The sequence below is a fragment of the Xyrauchen texanus genome, chromosome 30 (genome assembly GCF_025860055.1).
Source record: "Xyrauchen texanus isolate HMW12.3.18 chromosome 30, RBS_HiC_50CHRs, whole genome shotgun sequence".
NCBI classification, from domain to species: Eukaryota; Metazoa; Chordata; class Actinopteri; order Cypriniformes; family Catostomidae; genus Xyrauchen; species Xyrauchen texanus.
In genome coordinates, this window is record NC_068305.1 from 37,364,663 (window position 1) to 37,387,590 (window position 22,928).

Consider the following 22,928-nt stretch of genomic DNA (forward strand, 5'->3'; position numbering starts at 1 on the left):
CTAACATATTGCTTCAGAAGATATGGATTTTGGAGCTTCAAAATTTTGGCACCTATTCACTTGCATTATATGGACCTACATAGTTTAAATATTCTCCTAAAAATCTGTGTTTGTGTTCTGCTGAAGAAAGAAAGTCATACACATCTGGGATGGCATGATTGTGAGTAAATGCTGATACATTTTAAATTTTTGGGTGAACTAACCCTTTAAACTGACAAATAGTCCTTGAAATGGTCTATAGGATTTACAGTATGTGGCTAGTGATATATTTTACCAAGAGTAGAGCCAGCTGTGTTTTCATGTGTACTTCAAAATGCTCCATTTCTCATATGGAGAATGTGGCAGTGTTGTTTTGAGCTGGGACTCATAACTGATCAGTATGTGACCTAGTTTCAATGAAAGCAGAGCAGCCTTCTTGACTAGCCAAGCATGGGGCCAGAGCTTGCTTTCAGGATAAAGGTTAAAGGTGTGTACCTGTTCCACTAATATTGTTACAATCTGTATCATCAAATCAGTTACTGCTTACCAGCAGACAGTGAATAAATAAAATATAACAAAACGTCTTATATCTCTGTCTTTTTCTACTAAATGGAACGTTTAATGAGTAGGAGAGAAACCCAGCTGTTTGTTTATGAGGGGGTGGCAGCCCTGGCTGTCAGAATGGTGCCATCTCTGTCTGTTCATGTGGGTATAGAGTCACAGTGCAGCAGCTCTCCTTCTGTCACGAGTCCGCAGCTATCCACCCCCCAAACCTATTATTATAAACCCCACAACTTTAAAGGAATAGTTCACCCAAAAAATAAAACTTTCATCATTTACTCAACCTGTTCTCATAGAATGAACGTTACTCTATATAATTATTTTGCAAACTGACTTGTACATGCCGCTTTCTACATTTCGCTGCAGTTTCCTGGTGAAACGAACACTAAAGGAGCTACGACAACTGTGTGGTTTAATCATTGTCACACAAATCACAAGTACAATTGCTGATATTGATTTGATAAAAATGTATTTTTCGCTCTATTACTCACCCCCTGCAATGTTATGATATCAAAACTCTTACTTTAACGCATGATTTGAAAAATTGTACATTTTAACACTTGTATTACAGACCCACCTACATATACACACTTATTCCTATGTTATTAGCTTGCTTGGAAGCTCACATGATAGAGTTCAGCCAAAGTTGCACTAAAGTGAATGTGGCATAGAAGTAACACAAAAATTCTGGGTTGCTTCAGTTAATGTGTTTTTTTGTTTGTTTTGAATTTGCATTTTAATACACTCTGTTAGAGTTAGGTGTTGGTTAGGGTAAGGATGTCTGTTTTGTTAAATTCTCATTTATCATTTCGGACAGTGTTGGTTAGGTTTAGTGTACAGTTTTAGGTTACAGAGGTATGTTTTACTTGAAACCTCCATCTAAAATTCCCCTTAAAAACCTTGTCGGAGTACAACCTCATTTCACTCGGTTTTGGTGCCCCCTACTGGACATTTCACTTGAAAACTGCAGCCAAACGTGTAATGAAGCACGTAATTTCAGTTTTGCAAACATTTTGCAATGCTCACGTAAATTTTGCGAGACCAGGCTGCATTTACTCACCCTCATGTCCTTCCAAACTCATATGACTTTCTTCTTTGAAATGCAAAAGTAGAAGTTTACCAGATTTTCCAAAGTGCACTTTTCCATACAGTGTATGCAGATGGGGATGTTGTCAAGCTCAAAAAATGACAAAAATGCCCCATAAAGTACTATTAAATAGTCTGCATGACTTGTGTGCTATATTCCAAGTCATCTAAAGTAGTGGTCAACCAATATGTTTTTTAACGGCTTAAGTCAAAACTGACATCTAGAAAGCAGGGTGGCAAAAATGATGTCTATATAAACGATTGTGTCATGCCAAATTTTTATATGCTGAATCATAAATGTGAGATGAGAGTAATGGCATAGGGGTAGATTTTCATTGAATAACAACTTGGCTTTATGTGCGAAACAGATCAAAATGTATCATATAGGTTCAGGAGGCTCTGAATATAGAGAATGAGTCATATGTAGGCTTTCTTGGTACTTTTTATGTCCTTTTTTTTTTAAGCATGACGGCCCAATACCCATTCATTTTCATAGTATGGACCGGATCAGCCTGGACATTCTGCTTTCGAGTTTGTGTTCTACACAGAAGTCATGCAAGTTTCATGCATGAGACGAGTGTGAGGAGATGATGGCAGAATTTTTATGTTTAGATGAACTATTTCTTGGGCCAGGGATATAACTGAGAGATAGGAAAATATGGTTTGTGAAGCTCAGGTTTGAACAGGGGTTTGAACAGTCCTGCGTGTAAATGGATATAAAATATATGGCGCTTCTGAGAGGAATGGACTGGTTGTGCAATGAGGGGAAATCTTGTCTTTGAAGTTAAAATGGAATAGAAGCTAAATATAGATGTGACTTGGCTCTTTTTCCTCAAACATTCATTTAAGCGTCACAGACCAGAAAGCCATCAACCATTCACCACATCTGAAGACACATACCCCCACCGCCACCCAGTGACGTCATTCAGAGATTAAGGTCTTTCTTTTCTCAACATGAACCAGATCCCCATGAAATATGTGAAATTTTAAGAGATTTCCTATGGCCATTTCTTTCTGTAGAAGAAGTTCTGCATACCTTAAGAAGTTCATTGTTTTGCCGTCAAGCCGTTCATTGGGACATGTGTGACTCATCACTGCTGAGATAAGTGGGCCAATCAGATTGCAGATTTCCTACTGCATATCAGCAGTCAATTTCAGACAGTTAATCATGCATTACAAGGTAGTCTGTGTATGACAGAGATGCAGCTTTGCTCAGATGCCATTTCTCACCTTTTAAATGAAGGACCAACCCACACGGCCATCCATATAATTGAAGTTTGCATTCCTGTTCTACAAGTAGATAGATTTTCTTTTGTGGTGTTGGGGTAAAATCACATTATTTATTTAAAGCCACATACTTCTTTTTGTAATTGAAATAGATGTCACTTAAGACAAATGATCCTGTATTTATGGAAAGCAAAAACTTGTATCACAATATTCTCGAAAATCTTGGTTGAAAACCATATATATCACAATATTTTTTCTGATTTATATGGTGAAGTAATTATAAAATGCTGGAAAAATATAAAGAAAGGTCATTTTGACTCAAATGTCCACTGTAATGGTATGCTTTACACACATTTGAGGAAATGTAACAATATTATTTTACATCATTTAATGGAATTCCATGTACTCTTCATTTTTATATTCATTTTTATTCAAACACAAAATGTGGCATCTCTAATTTTAGTTAAACACAAAAAAGCTTAAATATAACCTTCCTTGGAATATTGCAGACCTTTTTAGTGACTATACTTTTTCAGATATAAATACACAGTTAATCCAAATTTTATTGCCCAATCTGATCTGTGATTGCCATTTTTACCAGTGAAAAGCAATAGAATAAAAGCTTTAGACGTGTTGTACTATGAGATAGAAATGCTACATAAAGTTTATACAGGTTAACAGATTTCTACCAATTCATCATTTCAACTTAAAAAAGAAAAGAAATGTGCTATTGAGGAATATACAACTGTCAGTTTATCTCTTTTAATATTATCATTTTTTTAGATCACTTTCTGTGGTGTTGATTACAGCCCTAAAACCATTTTATGATGCCATTTGTGGGTGGAAATCAGATGTTGTTTTCCTAAACCAAATGAAAATTGATGGCACTTTGCTTACAGAAATGTTTTTGCAACCACATTACCTCTCTGTTTTTCGCCATCTCTTTCTTCTCAGGGGTGTGCGGTTGTTGTGGAGCGTTGAGGCCACGCTACAAGAGGCTGGTTGACAATATCTTTCCAGAAGACCCAGAGGTGAGAACATTCCCTCTCCCTGCTTTCTACATCCTTCAGAACTCACACCCAGGACCATTTCATAGTCTATTTCTAGTCAAACAGCTTTCATTCCCAGTTCAAACTGCTTATTTACAGTTGCATTTATATTCTTGGTGGTTGCTTGCTTTCTGAATCCACTTAAAAGAAAGTGCATTTAGTGTGTAAGTGGCAATTTCCCAAGCAGGTGGAGGAGGACACAAGCCTGGAATGGAACGTCTCACTGTCTTTGCTCAGCCAGGGATCAACACCATTTTATGTTATTTGGAAACTGTTCATTATACCTGGAAACTGTCCACCTGAATAAAAAAGATATTTCCTTCAGTTCAAATTCGTTAGTCCCTGTGCAGTGGTACCGCAAAATGATAAATTTTCATTGACTAATAGGTGGGTTTTATAGGAACATTCCGGGTTCAATACAAGTTAAACTCAATGAATGATTAGACAGCATTTATTTACACAATGATTTCCACAAAAAATTATTGTGACTCATCTTTCTTTAAAAAAAGAAGCAAAAATTGATGTTACAGTGACACTTATAATGGACTTGAATGAGGCAAATGTTTTCAGGCTTTTAAGGCAGAAATGTGAAGCTTATAATTTTATAAAAGCACTTACATTAATTCTTCTGTTAACTTGTTTAAGTGTTTGAATTTAACTTGAATTTAGTGTAATGTACCTACAGTATAACCTTTCATTTCACAAAACTATCACAGTCCTCACAAAAAAATGGAGAACTATGGACAATAAATCTGAACAAACTATTCAACCTCACAAATCATTTAGCTCGTTGTTGAATGTCTAGTTGACCATCCTGACTCATCTCTACTAAACATATCTTTAATAATCCCCCCAGCTATTGGGACAACTCATTTTATTATAACATTTATCTATACCTCCAGAAAACTCATTATCCATGGAAATGGATACACCACACAATTTTCACTTGCAAAATTATTATTACTATTGAGACACTGGATGTTGCCCACCACAACTTCTGATATAAATAGCTTACCTTTAATACTAGACATGGTCAGTTTGTCCTATTTACCTTTGTCCATCTGAACCCTCTTTGGACTCAAAGTAGGTTATTGAGAGAGTGAAACTATTAGAGATCTATTCGGACTAGAATATATCACAAATTCAGCACAGAAGAGGTGAGAAGACCTGCGGTGCTTTGTTTGGCTTGCCTAAGTCTGCTCTTTGCTTTATTGGACAATTGTTTGATGGTAATGATATTGAACTTTGTATGTGTGTGCGTAGGATGGGTTGGTGAAGGCTAACATGGAGAAGCTGACATTTTACGCCCTGTCGGCTCCAGAAAAGTTGGATCGTATCGGGGCGTACCTGTCTGAGAGACTGTCCCGTGATGTGGCTAGACACCGATATGGGTAGATATTTACAACATGCCTGATCTGAGATGTCTCTTCCTGTGTTCTCTAACATATCTATTTTCCTTCTGCCTATATTCAGAGTGTGTTGGTTTATCTCTTCAGGTATGTGTGTATTGCGATGGAAGCCCTCGACCAGCTGTTAATGGCGTGCCACTGTCAGAGCATCAACCTGTTTGTGGAGAGTTTCCTCAAGATGGTGCGAAAACTCCTGGAGGCTGATAAACCCAACTTGCAAATCCTGGGAACCAACTCGGTATGTACACACTGTTGTCTTGATCATTCACTGGCTGAATTTCTTTTGAAATAAAATAATTCAAAGTGCTATTTAGACATACTCTTAACTGGTGTTAGCGTTGCAAATAATTAATATCTGTAACTCTGTCATGGTCTATTTAAATCCGCATTGGCACGCTTGGTATTTTTTTAAAAGTACACAACACTATAGAAGATTTCTTGTTTAATATTTCATTAGAAATGAACAAAATACCATTATTGAGCTAGTACATTACAAATTTATGTTTAACCCTATAACGCTGTGTGTATCAAATATGAAACAATGTTTGACGGCTCCTGTTTCACTTTCTATTCAAGCTGTCAAACCAAAGAATGTATGGTATGTAAGTTTCACATGTTTATGGTACCATCTATTGGTTATTTGTGAAAAAAAAAAGTGTTTTCAGTGTTTATATCAATCCATTTAAAATGGTTGCAGACTTGCACGAAAAGTGAATCTTATGTTGGGATAATTGACAGCTTATTTTAATAAAGAAGTAACAGTAATGATTATATTGGTACTTATATTTTAAAATGAGTATTTGCTGAAAATAAGCAACTTGTGCTAGGTTAAAATTTTGTATGTTATTTTATTGAAAATGCCAGCTGAAACAACAGGCGTTTGAGGTATCTCTTAATCACCATTCCATTCCATTCATGCCTACTATTAAAAAAATAAAAAATAAAATCAAAGAGCTTTGAAAATTCTGATACCTTTTCTAAGATATATTTAAAGTGTGAACTAATATGTCTGTGTATTTTCATATATGCAACCTGCTCTGTCACTATAAAGATCTCACTATTTTACATTTCAAGCTATGATGATGTAATTTTACCATAGGTTCCAGAGACCAAGCTAAAAAAGTTTTACAATTTCCCTTTTTTAAATGTCAATGTAGTGTTTGGTACATAAGTATTTTATGTATTATATGATAAACATGGTTTATTGAAGAAAATAAATATCTTATTCATATTTGATTTGATGTGCTGAATTGAACTGTGATACATTTAAATCCATATTTATAGACCAAGTAGAGGAAGTTGTCATTGCCAAACTCTCCAACATTTGGTGTCTCTGAAAAGCCCAGCGAGTCCTCTGTTAACACCCCAAGATTTACCACTGTAGCGTGTATTGGCTAAGAAAGTTCAAGTTATGTTATTTATATAGCTGTAACGGTTACCCTGTCTTGTTTCACTGTTCCCTCTTGTTTGCCATTTTTTGTCACTTTTTGCATTCCTTAGTTTTCACTTTTGGCACCCTTGTAAACTCCATAGTCTTGTTTTCCCTCGTGTTCACTGTTCATTGTTTTCACCTGCCCTTGTTAATTTGTCATTTGCTTCTGTTAATCACCTTGTTACCTAGTTTGAGTTCTGTTTGTTCATTGGCCCCTTTGTCCTATGTTTTGTATTTATATCCTGGTTTTTGTTTCAGTCTTTGTCTATCGTTGAATGTTGTTGTGCGTAGTTTATGCTCGCTCCCATGCCTGTGTTCCCGTGTTTCCAGTTCCTGTGTTTTCGTGTTTTGTTTTCATTTTGCCCATCGTGGTAGTTTTGTTTGTTCATGCCTGTTTGTTTCCTTTTTATCAATAAATCCGCATTTGGATCCTCATCCCTTGTCTGACTCCGACCTCATTCGTAACAGAACGATAGACCACCATGGATCCAGCGGTTCAACAAGCAAATTACCACCTGCTCTGCTTGAGGCAAGAAGACCGCCCTATAGAGGACCACATCCACGACTTCCTTAAGCTGGCGAGTATTTCGGATTTCCGGACTACACTCTGGTGGTCTTCTTCAGGGGCAATCTGCACCCTGCACTGAAGGAGCGGCTGCCACAGGCGACGCGTGACTGGACCCTCCACGACTTCCTGGTGGCGACCCTACTGGTGTGCGACTCACCGCTCGCGGTGGACGTTGCTGAGAAGGACCCTGCCTCACCGTCCACAGTGGTGTCTCTTCAGCCACCCCCGGCGCCCCCTGTAACACCAACTCCACCTGTCAACGAGGTCACCCTCACGTCAGTCGCCTTCCACGAGCCAGCGCGGCCCTCTTCGTCTGCCCGGAGGAGGGAGAGAAGACGGACTTCCGCCTTCCGGCCCACGCCTGCCCCGGTCTTCGAGCCAGAGCCCATGCCTTCCACGGTCAGCGAGCCAGCGCCCACGCCTGTCACGGTGAGCGAGCCAGCGCCCACGCCTGTCACGGTGAGCGAGCCAGCGCCCACGCCTGTCACGGTGAGCGAGCCAGCGCCCACGCCTGTCACGGTGAGCGAGCCTGCGCCAACGCATGTCACTGTGAGTGAGCCTGTCGCCTCAGAAGTCAGTGAGCCAGTGCCTGTAGCCTCAGAAGTCAGTGAGCCAGTGCCTGTAGCCTCAGACGTCAGTGAGCCAGTGCCGATAGCCTCAAACGTCAATGAGCCAGCTCCTGTAGCCTCGACCGTCCAAGAGCCAGTGCCTGAAGCCTCGACCATCCAAGAGCCAGCGCCAGTGGCCGTGACCGTCCAAGAGCCAGCGCCAGTGGCCGTGACCGTCCTAGAGCCAGCGCCTCTCAAGCCTCTCGAGCCTTCCAGGGCTCCTCCTCCCGAGTCTTCCAGGGCTCCGCCTCTCAAGTCTCTCGAGCCTCCTAGGGCTCAGCCTCTCGAGCCTTCCAGGGCTCCGCCTCCCAAGTCTCTCGAGTCTTCTAGGGCTCCTCCTCCCGAGCTTTCCAGAGCTCCGCCTTCCGAGTTTTCCGAGCTTTCCAGAGCTCCACCTTCCGAGTTTTCCGAGCTTTCCAGAGCTCCGCCTTCCGAGCTTTCCAGAGCTCCGCCTTCCGAGCTTTCCAGAGCTCCGCCTTCCGAGCTTCCCGAGCTTTCCAGAGCTCCGCCTTCCGAGCTTCCCGAGCTTTCCAGAGCTCCGCCTTCCGAGCTTCCCGAGCTTTCCAGAGCTCCGCCTTCCGAGCTTTCCAGAGCTCCGCCCTACGAGCCTCCCAGAGCTCCACCTCTCGAGCCTTCCAGGGATTCGCCTCTCGAGCCTTCCAGGGCTCCGCCCCTCAAGCCTCTCGAGCCTTCCAGGGCTCCGCCCCTCAAGCCTCTCGAGCCTTCCAGGACTCTGCCCCTCAAGCCTCTCGAGCCTCCCAGGGCTCCGCCCCTCAAGTCTCTCGAGCCACCCACGGCTCTGCCTCCAGAGCCTCCTACGACTCCACCTCCAGAGCCTCCTAGGGCTCTTCTCCCCGACTCTCCTACGGCTCCGCCTCCAGAGCCTCCTACGGCTCCGCCTCCAGAGCCTCCTACGGCTCCGCCTCCAGAGCCTCCTGCGGCTCCGCCTCCAGAGCCTCCTAGGGCTCTGCCTCCCGAGCCTCCTAGGGCTCTTCTCCCCGAGCCTCCTACGGCTCCACCTCCTGAGCCTCAGAGCCTCCCTCAGCTCGCTCCCTGGCTCCTCCTGAGCCTCCAGAGCCTCCTCAGCTCTGCCTCCTGCTCTCCTAGAGCATTCCATGGTCCGCTCCTTGGCTCGCCTCCGAGGCCATCCGACCTGGTTCCCAGCACACCCCTCAGAGACTGCTTATCTGCCCTCTCGCCTCCTTGGTCTGTCTCCTGTCCCTTGTGCCTCCCGTGGACTGCCTGTCTGCCCTCATTGCCTCGGACTGCCTGTCTGCCTTTGAGCCTCCAGTCATTGGTCATTTGTTATTCCTGTTTTTTCTGTCTTTTCTGATCGTCTGGTATCCAATCCTTGAGGGGATATGTACGTTACCCTGTCTTGTTTCACTGTTCCTCTTGTTTGCCATTTTTGTCACTTTTGCATTCCTTAGTTTTCACTTTGGCACCCTTGTAGACTCCATAGTCTTGTTTTCCCTCGTGTTCACTGTTCATTGTTTTCACCTGCCCTTGTTAATTTGTCATTTGCTTCTGTTAATCACCTTGTTACCTAGTTTGAGTTCTGTTTGTTCATTGGCCCCTTTGTCCTATGTTTTGTATTTATATCCTGGTTTTTGTTTCAGTCCTTGTCTATCGTTGAATGTTGTTGTGCGTAGTTTATGCTCGCTCCCATGCCTGTGTTCCCGTGTTTCCAGTTCCTGTGTTTTCGTGTTTTGTTTTCATTTTGCCCATCGTGGTAGTTTTGTTTGTTCATGCCTGTTTGTTTCCTTTTTATCAATAAATCCGCATTTGGATCCTCATCCCTTGTCTGACTCCGACCTCATTTGTAACAATAGCACATTTAAAAACAGCATCAAAGCTGACCAAAGTGCTGTACAATACAAAATTATAAGAACACACAACAATTTAAGACCAGGAAATTACATACTATTAAAAGCCAGTGAAAAGAGATGAGTTTTAAGAGAAGATTTAAAAACTGATAATGAAGGTGACAATCTAATACTGATGCTATTGAAGTTATTCCATAAAATAGGACCCACAGCCGAAAAGGCTCTCCCTCCTCTACGCTTTAGCCTCGAGCGTGGGGCATCAAGGAGATATTGATCACAGGATCTCAGACTTCTAGGTGGATTGTAAGGGTGTAATATGTCAGACAAGTAACTGGGAGCTTGGTTGTGTAATGATTTGTAAACTAACAATAACATTTTAAAATCGATTCTAGCTTGAACCGGCAGCCAGTGAAGTGATTTTTTAAATGGGGTAACATGATCGTACTTCTGACCTCGTTTAAGAAATTTTGCTGCTGCATTTTGAACTAATTGAAGTCGAGCAATGAGCGATTTAGAAATTCCACAATGGAGAGAATTACAGTAGTCCAGACGAGACGTGATGAATGATCTCATTCATGATCTCAAACATGATCTCCAATGTTTTCTCTGACAAAAAGGGTTTCACTTTACTGAGAAAAACATATGACATTAGGACAAAACAAATAGCCTACACAAAAATGATTTGGAGGATAATGACCTTTTGAAGCCTTATGTATCAAATATGATACATACAAGAAACAATTACAATTTTGTATAGCTTTGACTAGTTTTACTAAAAACAGTTTTATGTCAAATGTTTTTTTATTTTCTGACCATTCTTTCATATGTCAAGCTTTACAGGGTTAAAAAAAAACATTCAAAAACATGTTCAAAACTGCATTTTTTTGGAAAATTACAGAAAATGTCCTGTGAGCTCAACATCTGACTTTAACATTCACAAAAAACAAAACAAAACTCCCACATAAAATGCTATATGAAGAATTTGGTCCCTTAAATAGTTTACTATAAATGTAGACTTATTGTTATAACTTATTCTGTATTTAGAGCCCCACAAACAGTGAGGGTTTGTTCAGTTTTTACATTAATACATTTTAACAGCTATATGAAATATGTTTGCAGATGAGCCAGAAACAACCAGGCACACACACACATGGCAGTGCCTCATCTAAATGCAATCAGGACATGGAAATAAAATCAGATTCAATTATAGATAAAAATCAGTAATCTAGGACATCTCGCATGCACCCACATATATAACATGTAATATGCAGTGCTAAAACTCATAGTGACTGACCCGTTTAATTTTATTCTGTATTGGCCTGAACCACCTTAGCTACTGCCTGCTATTATACTACTGATAAAAGCCAGCTATAAAATAAAAACCATTTAAACTGATTTATTTCTCTGTGGCATTTTGCAATGACCCTGTTTACCTGCAAATACTTAAGGACAAACATTTTGCTTTAGTCTGAAAATTGTTTGGACTGATGCACCCACATCTGTCCTCTAAAGGTTCATCGGGTGCAAAACTACAGCAGATAATGGGAAGGAAATGTAGGTCCAGAGTTTATGTAATTATTTAGAAATTACAGATTTGATTTACAGGCACAAGCTTAAAATGAGTCATTAAATCATCTAAGCGACAGGGTCTCATCCATCAAGATCTGTAGCGTTCCTATATCAAGACGTTTGATTTATTCATGGCCTGATCTTGACTTAAAAATAGCAAAATTCTATAAATAACCTAAAGCCTGTAAAATTATAAAATACTGATAGTCCTTTTTTAGTCTGAATCAAATACTGGTAAGACTTTGTAATAAATTTAGTAAGCCGTTACCCACCATTATACAGTATAATGCTTAACAGATGAATAGTTCATGTACATTCAAATACAAATGAAAATATTAGTGCTGTAACACTATTGGAGTTGTATTAAAATTCTTTTATACTTACTGTCTTATCCAAGTCTAATATTCAGAGACTAGTTTAAGCTAGCCATTCGTTAATGGTTCTAATTAATTATAAATAATGTTAATGGTATTAATACTGTTATTGGAGTAAATTCAGTATACAGTATGAAACCCAAATACCCCAAAATATGACATGCTTGCATATACCTGACTTCACTTTGAAGAAAATAAAATTGAGTTTGTTTTATTTTTAATATGCAATTATTTAACCTGTTTGTAATTACTTGCATTCAGGTGACAGCTCGAAGCTTGTTTTTTCTCTAGATGGACATTCATTATTCTTGTTTGTAGGTGTCTGAAAAGATTTGTAATATTGATTCTGATGGGGCCTGTTCTGTTCATTGAGGTTAATGTGAAACAAAATGCATCACATTAAAATGTAATACCATAATAGATAATACCTTCTCATAATAACCCATAATAACTACATACTCCGGGGAAGATGAGTGTGCCATCTTTTCAAGGAAATATGTTTTTAACCTGAATTGAGCTGTTTTATCTAGGGCTGTCAATTGATAAAAAATTATAATCAAATTAATTACATGGGGTCCCGATTACAATACAAATATTTGCTGAGAAAGCCCCTCATATAACAATAATTCAATATATAATGATTATACATATTTATATCAATATATAATTATACATAGTTATCTTTAAATATATATATAATAAAAATATTCAGATAATTAAAATGCATTACATTCCTGTAGCAGAAGAGTTAATCATTGATAAGACAATACAAAAAGTGGATTTAGAATACAATGTATTGTTTACTACCATATTATTGAACATACGTCAATCATTGGCACACAGTTCACAGCAATCCATTACACAAGTGAATTTGTCAATCAGTTGGAGATTTATTATGAGGGCTTGTTTAAGAGCCCCTCAATCTACACCAGCATCAGACATGCTTGTGTAGCATATCGGGTGTGTTGCGTCATAAACATAAAATGTTTAGTTCACTGTTTCAAGTTAAATATAGTTTAATACTCAATCTTTAAACACATCTTGAGATCCCTTAGTTTGCATTTGCGCTCTTTCAAGTCTTTTGAAAGAACGTAACGCATGTCTGTGTTGTGGTTTGTTTTCTTCACTGTATAAACTGTGCATTGCTCACACAGCTGAAATTTCCCTTACTGCCCTCTGGAGTAAACAGGTGGTATTACAAGCTTGCATTTCTCAGGAATCTTCCATATTATGGTGCGATTAATTGCGTAAATTTTTTAAATAAACTGACAGCCCTAGTTTTAACCTGATTTGGTCATTTATTCATGTCTGTATAAATGCTCTTGTTTTTCAGTTTGTGAAGTTTGCCAACATCGAGGAGGACACCGCCTCATATCATCGCAGTTACGATTTCTTTGTGTCGCGCTTTAGTGAGATGTGCCATTCCAGCTATGAGGACCCTGACATCCGCACCAAGTGAGTTAACCCCTTCATGCACCTGACAATGTGATGGATAGAAAGATAGATAGATAGATAGATAGATAGATAGATAGACAGATCACATCCAATACAACAAGAATATTCACTATATCCTGTCAATACACACTAGAGGTCTGCAACCTGGCCCGGGCCCAACGGGACCCGAGAACCAGCCAAAACTTGCTTTATAAAAAATGTATAAAGAGAGTGAGTGATGTTGGTTTCGGGCTTAATATCTGAAGGAACCTTTCAGGTCGAGTAATGTCGGGCCACATGGTCTCCAGTACAGGTCAGGTTCAATTCAGGTTTCATTTTAAGGCCTGTGTTAATCTCTTACACACATATCTAATAACATTTCAGAATCCGAATGGCTGGCATCAAGGGTCTTCAAGGAGTAGTGAGGAAGACCGTGAATGATGAGTTGCAAGCAAACATCTGGGAACCTCAGCACATGGACAAGATTGTGCCCTCCCTGCTCTTCAATCTGCAGTCTGGAGAAGGCACAGAAAGGTGAGAACATTTAAGTGGCAAATGTTTCTAACTAATAACATTGTCTGTGAGACAAAAGAAGGTTTTCCTTCAGGGGCTGCATGGTGGATGATCAGAAAGTCAAATCCTCCAATGAGCCGCATTCAAATCTGAGGATGTTTTGGTTTTAGTGGGGACATTTGAACACCAGTGTTGAGTGTAATCTGATTACAAAATAATTAGTTACTTTATCAAATTACTTTTTAGTAGTGCTGTCATGATTATTTATTTAAAAAATAATGGATTAAAAAACGCAATTAATCATGCCCTTTGACTAGTTCATAAATTCCTTAATTAAAGTATGTATTTTCCTACCATATGAGCAATTCAAGCTTGAAGTACATCTGTTTTTACGAATCGTGTCAATAGGTGGCAATACGCTTTAACAAACCTCACAAGCAATGTTGCCCTATGCATTATATTTATAAATATTTGAATTATTAACATTTTTTATATGAATTTTCTTTATTTGGGGGCCTTTCTCAGCAAATAATGATGTATGCAATTAATAAAAATGTATTCAATTTATTAAATCTTTTTAGTCATAAGTAACTTGACATAAATTCTTGTAATCCGATTACAGCTACTGGCTTCAAATTATTTTTAAGTACATTCAATATTTCTAAGATAATATTTTTTATGTTAATAATTATTTGTTAATCTAAGTAATTTGTAGTGGATTATATTTTTGAGTAATTTCCCTAACACTTTTGAACTCTTAAAAAGTATAATTGTATAAAAAAAGTTAAAAGTCTATACATTTCAAGTGCTGGTGACTTACAAATCGAAATGCAATCTAATAAACGAATAAAATTACTGTTATTGGTTCATCCATACTACCACAGAGAAAAATAATAGGTACCACATGACAATGTCATCTATGTGCAGTTTCATCAGCGGTCTGCACAGTAATTTATGCCTGAATAAAGACACTGAGAAACTCTGATAGCAATTGAATTGCAAATTTAAAATAGAATAATAAATAAAAGGTTAGCCTATTTATGATACTAACATTTTTGTCAAAATACCCTTGTTATTTAATGTTACTAAAGTAAAATCGTAATACATTTTAGTAAGGAGGGTGATTATGTGTAAAGCATAATAACTTCGCCTTCTAATGGACTGTTGTTGAATTCCTAGATCGATTTGGCTAAGACACATTTTTTACCCATCACTTCAATTTTATTGTGGAAAAGTTTAAATAATAATATAGATATTTGGCATGCAAATGTCGATACAATATCTTGAGGAAAAATATCACGATACTTTAACATATCAATATTTTTTTCCACCTCTAATGTGACCATCGTGGCCCAGAATGGCTTTCATATCTTGCTGTGGCTCCCTGTTGATTGCCCCGTACGCTCCATAATTGCTCCACAGGAAAAGACATTAATTACCCCTTTCTGCTGTTTAGTATTTGCTAATTGCTGTTTGATGTAAAGGGCAGCTGATAATTAACTCTTCCTGTCAGTTGTGCACATTTCCGGTGGGCAGAACAGCAAGGTTGTTTTAAAGCTGCCACAGCAGTGGGCTAAAACATGATGCACTTTTGTTTCCAGTAAACTACACAGTCCAATAGGCTTTTAGCTGATGTGAGGAGAGTTTGTGCAGATTTAGAATGTGTTTATGCTGTTATGTTGTTATATAACAGAGGAACCATTAGAGGAGCAGCAAGCTGACTGACAGCAGAGTGTGCGAGGGCAGAGGAACACTGTGTTTAATTAATGATGAGACAGAACCACTTGAGACCCTCGGTTCTGTTTCTGAAAAACAAACACACACACACACACACACACACACACACACACACACACTGTGAAGTATAGACAGGAAGTTTTACATGAGTACATGTATTATACATGAGCAGACTTCTACTTTAGTCTTTATGTATTAAGTGGCTTTACACCAGTAACACAAAGGTTTGCTTCACTTACCTCAGGGAAAGTATAGGTGGACTTATCCAGTGACTGAGTGGACATATTTTTTTATGCCTTTAAAGCAGGGCTAGACTGGGACAAAAAAAAAAATCAGCCTTGGAAATGTTCAGCCCAGCCACGCGTTTCCCCATGATCATCTTGCTGTCCGTTGGGAGGGGGGGCATTATTATTATTGTATTGCAAATGCAGTTAACAATTTTAACAAAAACTGTTCATTAACACCTTATTTATTTCCATTGCCCTATTTGTAATGGAAAAACAATATCCATGTAGAAACTATAAAAACAAATGCCATAAGAGTAGCTTATATTCCCCTACTATACAATATTTAATATATAAGAATAATAGTTACATTTGTTATAAGTACAATACTTCTGCCAGAACACTAGCTTCTACAGTTATTGTTACTAACTACAATGTAATGTTGATGTGGGGATTGAAAAGCCTGTAATTACAGTTATGAATGAGCGCTGCGTGGGTGGGCCAGTCACGCTCTACTCTCACGCTGCGGCCAGCAGATGCGTTGAACGGTTTAATTGTGAAGAACCGTTCCGTCACACTTATGGAGTATTTTGTGTTTCCCATATGCAGCTGTAAATGGCAGTGTTTAATAAGTAATAGTGGGACAATTTTGTTGTTGCCCGGGGGAGAAAAAAATGGTCGCAGTCAGCCCACTATTCGACCGGCCCTCTGAGAAAAGTCACATTTCTCCTGATGGCCAGTCCATCTCTGTTTGAAGTCAGCATAGACATTGTCTTCCTCTTCTAACTTAATATACATGATTTATTATTTTATTCCAAAGAAAAACAATTGTTTGTCTTCGTAGTCTTTTGTCAAAAGAGTATCTGATATATGTGACATGGAAGTAATGAGTTGCAAATACAGATTCATTTAGACTTTAAAGAGGTCGTATCATGGTCAAATAAATGCAAAACAGTATTTTCTTTAAATAATAAAAAAGGGGGATTCAATCTAGAATGTAGACATACTCTAATGTTGACATCGTACCCAGAGTCCATTTGAAGTCCACCCAGACCATTTATTGAAAATAAGCTGCAAAAATGGGACATTCAGATATCAAAGCCTTTATTTGTTCCAACCATTAGCACATTAACATGTGATTGCCCACATTTACATACAACTTGGCCAGCCTTGGTGAATGACAGTGTGAACAACACCAATATACAAATGTTATACGTTTATATAGAGAATTCTTTAAGGTATAGTAGCAAAATCACGGGTTCAATTCTTAGAATTAGAGAGAGGACCAAAAATGGTACTGTAAAACAAAATTAGGAAATTGGCTTCTTTACTCTTTTGACCTGCATTGTCTTGTTTTGTTTTAAGTGTAGTGATTTTACATTTAAATACTTAGTTGATATGTCAGTATTTCTTCAGCTTTGTTTAAGAAAACCCAAGTTGTACATTTCTCTCCTCAGTCCAGAAGTGCTGAAAGCTAAAAGCCTCTTTCTCTCTCTGCTGCAGTCGCTCTCTCTCCCCACTGCAGGCCAGTGAGAAGGAGAAGGAAAGCCCTGCCGAGCTGACTGAACGCTGCTTTCGGGAATTGCTGGGACGAGCTGCCTATGGCAACATCAAGAATGCTGTCACTCCTGTGCTTATGTAAGAGACCCAGCACATATAACACCTGCCAGATTAAGTTAAGCATTAGCATCAGTTTTTTGGTTGCAGTTAAGTCAAAAGGCATAACTCTGTATTCCTATTTTTCCTTCCAGTGTAATTCTATGCACTTTATATTGCTTTACTTATTAAGTGTATCTCAGAATATTCAACAATCATCTCCAGTCCAGGAAAGATAATAAATTCGTTAATCTCACTGTGATTGGAGTGACACTCATTTGTCTGTCACTTTTTGGTTTCATTTCTCAAACTCAAGCTCTCTATCTTCTTCCACCCCAGGCATCTTGATAATCACTCACTGTGGGAAGGGAAAACATTTGCAGTGCGTTGCTTTAAGATTGTCATGTACTCCATTCAGGTGGGTTCACGTCCTATTTTAGAAAACAATCTAGACTGCCTCATCTGAACTAATGAAAATAATAAATGAAAGAGAAAATGTTGTATGTTACATATCAGTTTACATAAAATACCACCAATGACAGATGGGGAGTATTTGGTAAACCTGTTTGAAAACAGTTCGTTTAAGGCCTATTTTTGCCTAGTTATAACATTTTAGTTTTTAGACCCAAAACATTTAAAAATGAAACAAATCAGGTATCTGAATATTTTTCGAACAATAATGAAAGACTGTATACAAATACTTATTTGCGCTTTCTATTTAACGTGTTAATTGAGTGCGATTTTCTGTAGTTAGCCTTGATATTTTTGCGTCAAACCAGCAGTCAAAGAATATGGAGCCTTTCACAGATGATGTGCTTTTGACAGATGGGCAGTGCACAATAGAATGTAAGGACCTTGAGACATGTTTTTCAAAATTTCAGTCCACTTTTAACTCGACACATCGTTTTAAAATGCATGTTTATTATGGTTTGATATGCTGAAATGCTACGCAACCAAAGCGAGGCACTCCAAGTGTGTCTAGTTGACGCACATATACATACCTGCCGACAAACATTTTAAATTGCGCTGACAGAGCGCATCCTGTGAGAGATTGACACTTAAATGAAATGAATACTGTCTACAGAAGATTAGGCCAAAAATAGCCTTATGCAAATAGGCCTAAATAAATGTAAAAAGATATGGAAATAAAACAAGCAATATATTCTATAACCACTTTATGTACACTCACCTAAAGGATTATTACTGTGGGGATGGTGGTGGCGTAGTGGCTAAAGCACAGGGCTGTTAATCAGAAGGTCGTTGGTTCTATCCCCACAGCCACCACCATTGTGTCCTTTTAACTCCAGGTTGCTCCGGGGGGATTGTCCCTGTAATAATTGCACTGTAAGTCGCTTTGGATAAAAGCATCTGCCAAATGCATAAATGTAAATGTAAATTATTAGGAACACCATACTAATACTGTGTTTGACCCACTTTCGCCTTCAGAACTGCCTTAATTCTATGTGGCATTGATTCAACAAGGGTGCTGAAAGCATTCTTTAGAAATGTTGGCCCATATTGATAGGATAGCATCTTGCAGTTGATGGAGATTTGTGGGATGCACATCCAGGGCACGAAGCTCCCGTTCCACCACATCCCAAAGATGCTCTATTGGGTTGAGATCTGGTGACTGTGGGGGCCATTTTAGTACAGTGAACTCATTGTCATGTTCAAGAAACCAATTTGAAATGATTCGAGCTTTGTGACATGGTGCATTATCCTGCTGGAAGTAGCCATCAGAGGATGGGTACATGGTGGACATAAAGGGATGGACATGGTCAGAAACAATGCTCAGGTAGGCCGTGGCATTTAAACGATGCCCAATTGGCACTAAGGGGCCTAAAGTGTGCCAAGAAAACATCCCCCACACCATTACACCACCACCACCAGCCTGCACAGTGGTAACAAGGCATGATGGATCCATGTTCTCATTCTGTTTACGCTAAATTCTGACTCTACCATCTGAATGTCTCAACAGAAATCGAGACTCATCAGACCAGGCAACATTTTTCCAGTCTTCAACTGTCCAATTTTGGTGAGCTCTTGCAAATTGTAGCCTCTTTTTCCTATTTGTAGTGGAGATGAGTGGTACCGGTGGGGTCTTCTGCTGTTGTAGCCCATCCGCCTCAAGGTTGTGCGTGTTGTGGCTTCACAAATGCTTTGCTGCATACCTCGGTTGTAACGAGTGGTTATTTCAGGCAAAGTTGCTCTTCTATCAGCTTGAATCAGTCGGCCCATTCTCCTCTGACCTCTAGCATCAACAAGGCATTTTCAGCCCACAGGACTGCCGCATACTGGATGTTTTTCCTTTTCACACCATTCTTTGTAAACCCTAGAAATGGTTGTGCGTGAAAATCCCAGTAACTGAGCAGATTGTGAAATACTCAGACCGCCCGTCTGGCACCAACAACCATGCCACGCTCAAAATTGCTTAAATCACCTTTCTTTCCCATTCTGACATTCAGTTTGGAGTTCAGGAGATTGTCTTGACCAGGACCACACCCCTAAATGCATTGAAGCAACTGCCATGTGATTGGTTGATTAGATAATTGCATTAATGAGAAATTGAACAGGTGTTCCTAATAATCCTTTAGGTGAGTGTATATTCTGACAAAAATTTAATATATTTGAATAATCTGAATACTCTATTTATTATGTGGTATTTATAATTATTTAAATTATAACAAATTAAATTCTTTATTTTGGGGGCCTTTTTCTGCAAATATTTATTTATGTGATTATTTGCAATTTAATTGTCATATTATTAATTAAGCCAATTAAAAATAAATTGTTTTTATTGACAACCCTACTTTTTTTTTATTCCTGTATATACCTTAATTTTTCTCTCTGTCCTTCCCTCTCTCTAGTCCCAGCATTCTCATCTGGTCATCCAGCAGCTCTTGGGGCATTTAGATGCCAACAATAAGAGCTCAGCCACAGTGCGTGCTGGAATAGTGGAGGTCCTTCTGGAGGCAGCTGCCATTGCTGCCAGTGGCTCTGTTGGTGAGTGTGGATTTACAACCCCTATTGATATGAATCTCTGTCAATCATACAAAACATGAACCAATGTAGCCAATATGTACGGCTCATTGCACATAAATAGAATAGTGTCTTATATATCTGTATGCTCATGCTGTAACATACAGGCTTATTTCACTCCCGTGCTCGGTATCTGGGTCACTCTTCCCCCATATATTGAGCATCTCCCCTGGGAGTACAGAGCGGTGACATTTGCATCTGACCCAATCTAGATTTCAGCCAAAAATACACATTTCACAGACTGACTCTCCTCTCTGACATCGTCAGCTATCACACCTATTGTCCTGTGTGAAAGCCCCCTCACACCTGGACTTGCAATACTGCTGCTTTACAGATCTCGAAAGAATTAGCCATCTGTACTGCACCAGTGTTCCCATAAAGTTCAAGTGTGCTGATTTCATCAGCTCAGCTGCAGGCAGCTGATATTAATATAGTGGCTGCAGGTTTTATTCACGTTTTTTGCTTATTTTAGGCCCCACTGTGCTGGAGGTGTTCAACACACTGCTGAGGCATCTGAGACTCAGTGTGGACTATGAGCTGACTGGATCCTATGACTGCAACAACATCGGCAATAAGATCATCAAGGAGCACGAGGAGAGGCAGCTGCAGGAGGCTGTCATCAGGACTATCGGTGTGTGTTTTGTGTGTGTGCAAGTTTCCGTTACACATACTTGTTCCTACATTTTTATTGATCACTGACATGTTGGTCTGTCTTTTTTTTTTACTCTGAACAAAATCAGGCTCATTTGCGAATACCTTACCCACATACCAGTGCTCTGAGGTGATGCTTTTCATCATGGGGAAGATCCCTATTCCAGGCCTGCATCCCACACTGCCTTCTACAGGCTCAGGGTGAGTACTGCAGCCATTACTGTGTTCCTAAATGTTTTTACCATTTATCATATGGCTGGGAAGATTAATTGTAGCAAATTTGTTCATCAATGTGTAGTATGTTCAGAAGTCCCCATGCACCATTTAATATTTTTGTTTTTAATTAAATTTAAATATATATATATATATATATATATATATATATATATATATATATATATATATATATATATATATATATATATATATATATATATTTAACATTAGTAGCAATTAAGTTAACTAGGTTGTTTTAGTTTAGTATGTTAATTTACACTACCAGTTAAAAGTTTGGACACATCTACCAGTACCTTTTTTTTAACCTAAAACATTATATTGTTTCATGCACACAGTCCAGTGATTTACAAACTGTTTTATCTTAAAGGAATAGTTCACCCAAAAATGAAAATTCTCATCATATACTCACCCTCATACCATCCCAGCTGTATATGACTTACTTTCTTAAGCAGAACACAAATATAATTTTTTAGAAGAATATTTCAGCTCTGTTGGTCCATACAATGCAAGTGAATGGTGATCAAACCTAAACATAAACATAATCCTTATGATTCAGTGTTTAAATCCATACCTTCAAAAGCAATATAACTGGTGTGGGTGAGAAAGATGTTTTTTACTCTAAGTCTCAACTTTAACTTTCACTTTTAGATGTGAAATTGAAACTAATTAGGCACCACATGTGACTTTCAGATGTAAAAGTGAAAGTGGAGATTTAGAGTAGAAACAGGATTTAAATATTGATCTGTTTCTCACCACATCTATCATTTGGCTTCTGAAGATATGGATTTAAACACTTATGTCTTATGGATTACTTTTATGTTTCCTTTGGGATTTTTGGAGCTTCAAAGTTCTGATCACAATTCATTAATTGTGTCCATACATTATTTGTATTGACCAACAGGGCTGAAATTTTCTTCCAAATATCTTTGTTTTTGTTCTGCTGAAGAAAGAAAGTCATACACATCTGGGATGGCATGAGGGTGAGTAAATGGTAAGATAATTTTCAATTTTGGTGAACTATCCCATTAAAGCTTCTAAAATGTCTTAAACTGAAAATTCTGCGGTAAAGGGCAGTAAATTGTATATATTTAACCTCTGTCTGTGTTTGCAGGACTGAGGGGTATCGCATGATCCAAGTAATGCTGCTAAAGTCCTTGAGACAGGTAAAGTGCACAGTACCGGATTTATTCCTCTCTCTGCCTCATGAAAGAGTCTTACAGCAAGGCAAAGACAGAATAAATCCCAAAGGTCAGATTTGATGCTGTAATGATAATCTGTCTGTCTTTTCTTTCTTCACTGGCCAGGTCACATGTGGTTTCCAGACCACTAACATGCTGACGGCTCTACCCAATTCCTTCCTGGACCCACTGCTGTCGTTTGCTCTGCTGGAGGATGCTGAAATTCGCCTGCTGGTGCTTGAAATTCTGGTCAGCCTCATCGATCGTCATGACAACCTCCCCAAGTTCTCCACCATCAGGTTAGTGTACATAACTACAGATGGATTTAAAAATGAAATGTAAGTGACGAGAGAAAGAGAATCCTAAACATTAAGAGAACATGACATCAAAATGAATCTTATTTATTTAAAATATGTCCCTGTTCTTATTGTGCACGATTTCTTAAAAAAAAAAAGTGTTTGTTTTCATGTTTCATCAATATGTAGTAACTTTCTCTGTAACAAATTTTACATCATCCATTCAAATCCTTATGAATAAATCAAGTTTCCCACTGAAAATTCTTATTCACTCATAAATGTTTCATTAGTTTTTGTGTGAAATGAAACACTACTGCTAAATAACTAGAATTCAG

At 38.8% G+C, this 22,928-nt stretch overlaps 1 protein-coding gene across 1 annotated transcript in view; it reads left to right on the forward strand.

The window, feature by feature from the left end:
* The window catches only part of efr3bb (EFR3 homolog Bb (S. cerevisiae)), a 52,792-nt gene that overhangs the window by 19,735 nt on the left and 10,129 nt on the right, over positions 1-22,928 (forward strand). The window contains exons 3-14 of the mRNA XM_052098292.1: positions 3,808-3,884; positions 5,166-5,293; positions 5,399-5,549; positions 13,022-13,143; positions 13,507-13,656; positions 17,100-17,234; positions 17,532-17,610; positions 20,060-20,195; positions 20,704-20,862; positions 20,972-21,083; positions 22,231-22,282; positions 22,424-22,596. Of these exons, the coding sequence (XP_051954252.1) occupies positions 3,808-3,884; positions 5,166-5,293; positions 5,399-5,549; positions 13,022-13,143; positions 13,507-13,656; positions 17,100-17,234; positions 17,532-17,610; positions 20,060-20,195; positions 20,704-20,862; positions 20,972-21,083; positions 22,231-22,282; positions 22,424-22,596 (1,474 nt within the window). The remainder of the gene's footprint in view (positions 1-3,807; positions 3,885-5,165; positions 5,294-5,398; positions 5,550-13,021; positions 13,144-13,506; positions 13,657-17,099; positions 17,235-17,531; positions 17,611-20,059; positions 20,196-20,703; positions 20,863-20,971; positions 21,084-22,230; positions 22,283-22,423; positions 22,597-22,928) is intronic.